General features: G+C 38.6%; 1 protein-coding gene across 1 annotated transcript in view; it reads right to left on the bottom strand.

The window, feature by feature from the left end:
* Positions 1-257: 257 nt before the first annotated feature.
* LOC307126895 (uncharacterized protein) overlaps positions 258-9378 on the bottom strand; it is a 55975-nt gene continuing 46854 nt past the window's right edge. The window contains exon 3 of the mRNA XM_079817715.1: positions 258-3064. Within this exon, the coding sequence (XP_079673841.1) occupies positions 2061-3064 (1004 nt within the window). The 3' untranslated portion in view covers positions 258-2060. The remainder of the gene's footprint in view (positions 3065-9378) is intronic.

Below are 9378 nucleotides of genomic sequence, written 5' to 3'. Positions count from 1 at the left end.
ACATTTAACAAATCAGTTAACCTGCGCTACAAATAGTGTTTTGAAGGATATTGAACTAAATATATCTAAATAATTGGCTCATCTAAGTTAACTTTGTTATTGAAGATTTCTTAAAAATTGTGTTAAAATATTGTCTTGTCTCCTTCTTATGAACTCAATATCATGCATCTTCTCTTGTGAGCTTAGTGTATTGTCACACCCCTAGCGATTATAGATAAATTGAAGAGCCTTTGATTATCAACATGATGAAACACTGTAGCAATAAAATGAATTTATTGAGTGAAAAGAGTAATATCACACAAACTAAATACTACTAGAAGGATGACTTAATGGCCCGGTTTCACAGACAGGGCTTAGACTAAGCCAGGATTAGGCCTTAGTTCAATTAGGATATTTAAGTAACTTTTATAAACGTGCCCAAGAAAAAAACATTACTGGTGTGCATCTTGAGACAAAACAATGCCACTGACATATTTTAAGATTTGTCAGTGCAAGATTCTTTCAGTTAAAACAGCTCAAACATGCATTTTAGTCTAGGATTAGCTTAAGCATTGTCTGTGAAACCGGGGGTATGAGTTAAAAATCAGTAATCAAGACAGAAACTAGCAACTACATCAAACTTAAATGGAATCAATGGCAAGCAGATGAATAAGTTATATTGAGTGAAGCAATAGTCTGGGGAAGTCATGTTTGGTCTCTCAAGACAATGAAATGAATATTAAATATTATGAACTCAGATAGCGTGTATAACGATTCTATATGTCATAAGCTGACCCTAGATAAACAGAATCTACACAAATAGCAATCTCATATACAAAAAACCACCTCCTAATGGCAAGGTCTTTTGAAAAGAGGTTTAGCAAGTTTATATGAAGAGTTCAGATGCAAAAGCTGCTAAACGCCACCTCTGTCAAAAATTAGAGGTGTGTGTATGTGTGTGTGTATAAAATTAGAGGTGTGGCTGTTCGCGAGTTGCAAGTAAACACAACCGTGTTCCTTCAGCTGCTATAAAACTCTGACAGAAATGACATGGAAGTCACTTGCATCACAGTTACCCATACTGTGTTTCTTCATTGTTACATTTGGAATGCTGCTTTCATCATTTGCAATGTTTTCAGGTGTATCTTTAGTGATTTTGCAACTGTTTGCAACTATGTCTTTTTGTCCAAAGAGAGAGGTTTTTACAAAAAAAGAGAGCATATTGACATAGATGGTTTTGCAGCAAAAGAGTCAAATTTGTTACATACCAATGAATTGACTAAAGTGACATTTCTGAAAATTAGGTATTTCAATAACTGACTAATAAACGTTTTAATTTCCATTACAGTGAAATTACAGAACCTCGAAATTGGAGCCTTGTAAAAATGCTAATATAAAAGAAACATGTCAGACAGACTTAGGTTTTTGCATCGACTCTTCATATTTTCATTGCAGGTGGTTGAGTGATCAGTCCAGTGATGAGGGATGTTTTCCACTGATTATTCTTCTTGTTTGCAGTGGGAGAAAGGATTGCTTTCCAACAGTAGTGTTCAGCGAGTGCTGGTGTTTGCAGTTCCTTGTGTAATCCAGAAAACTGTAGGTCAGGCAATGGTGGACATGCAGGATCCTAAGCAGACTGATAAGATGCAACTGCAGGAGTCGTAAAGGTCAGGCGTTGATTGCTGAAATTGAAGAACTGCAGAAGCGATTGTGCAAGCTACATGATACATGCTTAGAAGGTTCACTTGCGAAAGTATAATCTTGGTTGTGCTGTTGTCCCTTTCCTTGTCAGATCAGAAACTGCGGATACTCTTATCTCTATAAACTCATTTGCAATGTCCAAAGCAAACAGTTAAAACAGTGTCTTTAGAACTTTAGGTATGCATTATTTTATTTCCAGACATCTTTAAAAAATCCTTAGGGCACTGTTTTGAACCCATGCAGTCCAAACTGTTGTGAAGTGTGATGGGACCTGTGGTGCAATCTTGTCTGCTATTTACTACACTCCAAGTTCGATGTGCAAGTGATTGTTTAAATTGCTCCTCTTCAACTTCTTGTCACACTCAGAACAACATTTTTTTTCAAGAATGGGTTAGCAAATGACGTTTCAGGTCTCTTTTATACATAAAACTTGCGTCACACTGAAGACACGTGAAAGGCTTCTCTCCAGTGTGAAGTCTTGTGTGAGCTTTAAGATTTCCTTTTTGTGAGAAGCTCTTCCCACACAGTTTGCAGGTGTAAGGTGTCCCTTCAATGTGACTTTTTTTGTGAAGGCGGAGGCTGTTTTTATGATTAAAACTCCTATCACATTGATCACATTTAAAACACTCTCCCGAGTGAAGCGCCATGTGGGATTTAAGGCTTATTTTACGTGTGAAACGCTTTCCACACTGAGCACATATGAACGGCTTCTCTCCAGTGTGACTGTTCATGTGATACCTAAGGTTTAGTTCTGTTGTGAAGCTCCTTTCACACTGATCACATTTGAACGGCTTCTCTCCAGTGTGAATTCTCATGTGGGATTTAAGGGTGTTTTTGTGTGTAAAACTCTGTCCACAATGAGTGCATGTGTAAGGCCTTTCTCCAGTGTGAATTCTCATGTGGACTTTAAGATTTCCTTTTTGATTGAAACTGCTTCCACACTGTTGGCAGGTGAAAGGGTTCTCTACATTGTGAATATGCATGTGGACTACAAGGTTTTGTTTTTTAGTGAAACGTTTCCCACACAGTTTGCAGATGTAAGGGATGTCTCCAGTGTGGAGCTTTATGTGGGTATTAAGGTTTGGTTTTTGGCTGAAACTTTTTCCACACTGTTGGCAGCTGAAAGGTTTCTCTCCAGTGTGAACTCTCATGTGGACTTCAAGGTTTTGTCTTACACTAAAACTCTTTCCACACTGTTCGCAGGCAAACTGGCTGTTAGATGTGGTCTTCTGAGTTCTTTTTTTTCGTGAAGAAGTCTTTTTAGTCTTTGTGGATTTCTCTCCAGATATGCAATCACGATGTTTCTCATGCTGATTTTTCTTGTACCAACTTTTGTCTTCCATTTCACTCAGTTCTTCACTCTCCTCTTTCAGTGGCATTAGGACTAAGGGGAAAAAAACAAAAACAGTTAACACCAGTTTAATTACACAAAGCAGCAGACATCAAAACCAACTTAAGACATAAAAACGGCTCCCTGAAAGAAGTGATTCCTGTAATCACAGAACCTCATCTCAATATTGTCAACTCTTCGCTTTCCTAATTTTCAAACTTTTAAGGTGTTAGTTATCAAACCCCTTAATAAATACAGCTTGACCATAGGAGAACCGGTTCGTTTTCAGGTTTCGAAGGCATCACTTGATGAAAATCCAGGATTTTCTTTCCTGCACCAGATTTTTTAAATCATTCTTAAAAGGACTTCATACAATACAACAGTTTTTCTTAATTTACCTTCATTATCTTTGTCAAATATAAATATAATATTAAAGCTGCTAGCAGCGATGAAAGGGCCCTCGCACATGCACCGCCACCCGGTGGCCTCAGGAAAACAGTGAATAGTGGGCGACATGCAGTTAAGCGGGTCAATATAGGAGAAATATGGCAAACTCACTTCAATGTGCCACACTTCCTTCTGCCAGCAGGTGGCGCTTCGACTATAACTGAATATTGCCATGTAGTCTTCAGGTCAGGACTATTATCAAACATGTGAAGTTTGAGGCAGATCAGACATTGTATAGCTGAGTTACAACAACTTCCTGTTTAATGCCGTAAATCACATACAGTAGCACGTATCCATGTGTTGCAAGATTCATTGTGTTTCTAGCATGTTTGGGATTTCATGGCATATTTAAAAGTATTTCTGGGAGAGAATTATAGTATAAAGCATGCCATTTCCTGTTGCCAGCGGGTGGCGCTATGACTAACTGAATATTGGCATGTAGATGGGATTAGGTCAGGACTCTTATCAAACATGTGAAGTTTGGGGCAGATCAGACATTGTATGCCTGATTTACAACAGTTTCCTGTGTCATGGCGAAACACCAGACTTTGTCAGGACACCACGGACACGCCCTTCAGGGAAAACTCAAGATCTTCACAATATAACATCACCAAGGCCTTTAGATTAGACTGACCAAATAGGATGTTGATTTGGTTACATCTCAATGAGGAGTTCATCACAGTGTTAAACATGCCATTTCCTGTTGCCCACAGGTGGCGCTATGACTGTCACTGAATATTGGCATGTTGATGTCTTTAGGCAAGGACTCTAATAAAACATGTGAAGTTTGGGGCAGATCAGACATTTGTATGTCCCAGTTACAACAACTTCCTGTTTCATGGCAAAACATCAGATTTTGCGAGGCCGCCACGGACACACCCTTCAGTGAAAACTCAAGATCTTCGCAATTTAACGTTGCAAAGGCCTTTAGATTAGACTGACCAAATATGATGTTGATCTGATTAAATCTCTATGCGGAGTTGATTAAAGTACAACATCTGGAAATGGGAAAATTTGCAACAATTTAGTAAAGAAAAATCAAAATATCTCACTTCCTCTTGGTTTTCAGATTTCGTACCAGGAGACTTTTTTGTAGGTATTGGGCTGTTACATGTGTCTACCAAATTTCATACCTGTACGTGAAACATAGCGGGAGGGGCACTTAGTTGAAATGTTGTAGGTGGCGCTATGGAGCCATTTTGACACGCCTAATTCTGAATCTTATATGTAGATGTCTTCTGGCCAGGACTCTTATCAAACATATGAAGTTTGTGGCAGGTTGGACATTGTATGCCTGACTTACAACAACTTCCTGTTTCATGGCAAAACATCAGATTTTGCGAGGCCGCCACGGACACGCCCTTCAATGAAAACTCAAGATCTTCGCAATTTAACGTTGCTAAGGCCTTTAAATTAGACTGACCAAATATGATGTTGATCTGATTAAATCTCTATGCGGAGTTGATTAAAGTACAACATCTGGAAATGGGAAAATTTGCATCAATTTAGTAAAGAAAAATCAAAATATCTCACTTCCTGTTGGTTTTCAGATTTCGTACCAAGAGACTTTTTTGTAGGTAGTGGGCTGTTACATGTGTCTACCGAATTTCATACCTGTACGTGAAACGTAGCGGGAGGGGCACTTAGTTGAAATGTTGTAGGGGGCGCTATGGAGCCATTTTGCCACGCCTAATTCTGAAACTTATATGTAGATGTCTTCAGGCCAGGACTCTTATCAAACATATGAAGTTTGGGGCAGATCGGACATTGTACTTCAGGGAAAACTCAAGATCTTCACAATATAACATCACCAAGGCCTTTAGATTAGACTGACCAAATATGATGTTGATCTGATTAAATCTCTAGGAGGAGTTAATCACAGCGTAAAACATGCCATTTCCTGTTGCCCACAGGTGGCGCTATGACTGTCACTGAATATTGGCATGTTGATGTTTTCAGGCAAGGACTCTAATAAAACATGTGAAGTTTGGGGCAGATCGGACATTGTATGTCCGAGTTACAACAACTTCCTTTTTCATGGCGAAACATCAGATTTTGCGAGGCCGCCACGGACACGCCCTTCAGGGAAAACTCAAGATCTTCGCAATTTAACGTCGCAAAGGCCTTTAGATTAGACTGACCAAATATGATGTTGATCTGATTAAATCTCTAGGAGGAGTTCGTTAAAGTACAACGTCTGGAAATGGCACATTTTGCAACAAAAAATTAAAAATATCTGACTTCCTGTTGGTTTTCAGATTTTGCACGTAGAGACTTTTTTGTAGGTATTGGGCTGTTACATGTGTATACCGAATTTCATAGCTGTACGTGAAACGTAGCGGGAGGGGCACTACGTTAGGTGGCGCTGTCGAGCCATTTTGCCACGCCTAATTCTGAATACCATAACAGACGTAAATTTTCGCCAATTTGGACGAGTTTTGAAAGTTTTGTGAGTTTTCGAGCGTGTTTAGGCCCCCAAAAAAGCGATTCATTCGGGAGAAGAAGAAGAAGAAGAAGAATTAAAGCTGCGAGCAGCGATGACGGGCCCAAGCCGGTGGCACCGCCACGCCGGTGGCATCAGCATAACTGTGCACGGCAGGCAATATGCATTTAAACAGGATAATTTTTTAAATCGCTCGAATATGTCACATTTACCGCAGCAGCTGGTGCCACTATCACCACAAGCCACACCCATGATGTCATTTAAATGTAGATGATTTGTAATGTCATGGGATGAAATAGATCTCTTTCAAATATGTGAAAAGTTATCTTTTCCTGCTCAAAATGTTATAAGTCCAGAAGGCCAGTATTTAATTCAAGGTATTTGTATAGTTCTTTTTTTACTTATTCACAAGTGATAGTTATTTGTGATAGTCTATGATATGAAAGGGGTAAATTATCATCATCAAGAGAGAAAGGCACACACACAAACTCACAGGGTGAGAGAGAGACCCCACACACACACACACACCCAGGGTGAGCCTGAGAGTGAGGGGGTAGGGGAAGGACTGAAAGAGAGGCAATCTGCACATTGAACAAGATTCACAAGATTTTAACAACAAAAAGAAATAAAATCTAAATGGTGGGAGAAAGTTTTTTTTACTTCAATCTCTGAAAACATTATTTTGAATATATTTGAAATCACAGATGTTGGGTGATGAGAATTGTAACTCAAATATAATTTAGAAAACTAGTCCTGTCTGAATAGTGATATGTCAGTGAGATCAGCTCGGGCGCGCACACCGTCTATGGGTGATGTCACGTATTTTGCGAAATGCGCAGTTAGGTGATGTGTCGCCCTCCACACGTTGCGAAACAGACTCCGAAATGGGGAAATGTAAATTCGCGGACTCCTGGTTGGAGAAGGATGAGTTTAAACAATGACCGCAGGGTTTTTCTATGGTTTTTCCTGCATAGCGGCCGCCTCCATCACATTTCGTGCCACCTCCGTCTGTCGACAAAACTCAAGACAGGCAGTCACTTGCTCAGATTAGGCATGTTGTGGTAATTAAATAATCATCAGAAATATATATTGTCACATGATCTTTCAGCAATCTTTATTAGTATTTTATGATTTGCTAGTACAAAGTCATCTAAAGCCATTCCATAGCTGAATGTCTTTCCTCCGCTGTAGCTGTCCATCATTCTCCGTTCAGCATTCAAACTGCGCGTCGTGTTTGGTTACAGTCAGTCAGCTGCTCGGTAAAGCTCACTCCAAGATGATATATTCCCGTTATAATACTTGATATGCAGATAAAATAATTTATCTTCCTGGAGTTTATCTAGCGGTTTCTGAACGATGTTGTGCTCCCTACCCGGGTGACAACACAAGGCATCACACGCACAATAACCGGAATTTAAAACTGTGAAGAAACCGACCGATATACATAGTAGACTAGGATTTGTGCGCTCAACGCTCATCGTTTCTTTATGCCGTGAACTTTTTAATGTGCACTCGCGCTGCACTGCGCCCTCTGACTCCATGTTGCTTTAAGCGCATCATTCTGCACCCGGGATGCGCATAAGCGCATTGTGCCACGCTTTCATATATTTTCATAGTTTTGTGCACTTAAAGATGATTAAAAAAAATCTTGTTCTCACGTATCTATCATATATTTGTTGCCCCTTTACAGAGCTGCACATTACGTTTACAATAAACTATAAATCTTGAAATGTTATATTATTTGTGTAGGCCCATATAATTATTTACATTCATATATAAATTAAATATAAATAGTTTTTTTATAAATGTATTTAATAAGAACACAAAGTAATTTGTACCTTTTCATTAACATTTTTAGATTTTATAAAATTAGTCCAGAGATGTTTTTTCAAGAATTACTTTTTGTAATTGCAAATTTTTTTAACTATCCACTCACCTAATTTAATATATATTTTTGTTATAGCTTATGATTATATATTTTTATTTTATTGCTCAACAGTAGTTCTCATCGCCGATGAGGTCTTTAAATATTTTGAGAAGGTCTTAAAAAAGTATAGTATAGTCATTCCGTTTCATGTTGACCGAGTTTGGTGGTACTTTAGTTGAGTATTTGTGCACATTTATGTGTGTGCGTGTGTGGTCAAACTGCAAACACAAAACAATTCACAATTATTATCTAGTAATGTTCACATCACCAAATACGTTTCTAAAACATTGTAACATCAGCTTTGTGTACTAAGCATTAAACTTTGTTTAACTAAATGCAACATATTTTACAGGCAATACAAACTGTAAATGTCTAAAACAAAACAAATATATAACATTAGGCGTTTAGGCGCTAATCGCAAATAGCGATCTTCATAGTGATACACAAACCATCACAACACTTAAACAACATAACACTACTCACCACGCTGGGAATATAATGTAAGATAATAGTTTTAGCTGGAATTATTAAATGTTCAAATCTTCATTTGAGATCAACATGGCTTTCTCACTCAGTTCTCTAAGTTCAGTTTGTTTTTCCCTGCACTTCTTCCTGCACGATCACATCACTTGCGCTCACCGGAACAACGTCCTTAAAGGGGCAGCACCCAACATCAGGGATTACCAGTCCACACACACACACACACACACACACACACACACACACACACACACACACACACACACACACACACACACACACACACACACACACACACACACACACACACACACACACACACACACACACACACACACAAATCCCTGAAGAGATGGAATGTTTTTTTTTTTATCCTGTTTCAAAACTAACACAATGCTGCCATCTTGTGTTCATTGAGGGGAGGGCACACACAGGCACAATACATTATACAAATAAATATTTATAAAATATATATATATATTCATCTGAAAAATAGTATAGTCATTTCAAATTAATCTAAGTTCAATTGCCAAACATACAATCTTAATTTAATTGAAATCAAAATATGATTTTACAAGATATGAGACAATTTCTGTTCCTCTTTTTTGTCCTTATTTAATCCCTCGCCATGGCAACACCGTTTGAGATATCCAAAATCCGTTCACATTTTAGCATCTTCCGTATCTTTGTTTCATGTTGACCGAGTTTGGTGGAGATTGAATAAATCGCCTACGAGGAGAACGTAAAAACTCAGACCCCGATTTAACCAAAAATTCACCTTAAAACAGAAATATCTGACTTCCTGTTGGTCGGAGCTAATGACTGTAAATTAGAAAGTTGTCCGGCTCGAAGAGAACAATATATGTACCGAGTTTGGTGACTGAAGATAAAACTAACCCCCCCACTTTTGTCAAAAGGTGGCGCTAGAGAGCCCCTCATCCCCGCCCATTTCTGATGCTTTGCCAATGTGTACTGACTGACATCTCTGATGTGTGTGTTGAGTTTCAAGCAGTTTCAAGCAATTTCAAGCATGCTAAGAGCCTCAAAACAACCAAAAGATTATTAAACTTT

The sequence above is a fragment of the Gobio gobio genome (assembly GCF_949357685.1).
Source record: "Gobio gobio genome assembly, chromosome: 5".
NCBI classification, from domain to species: Eukaryota; Metazoa; Chordata; class Actinopteri; order Cypriniformes; family Gobionidae; genus Gobio; species Gobio gobio.
Note: the sequence above shows the minus strand (reverse complement) of the source record. Positions and strands in the feature narration are given on the sequence as shown.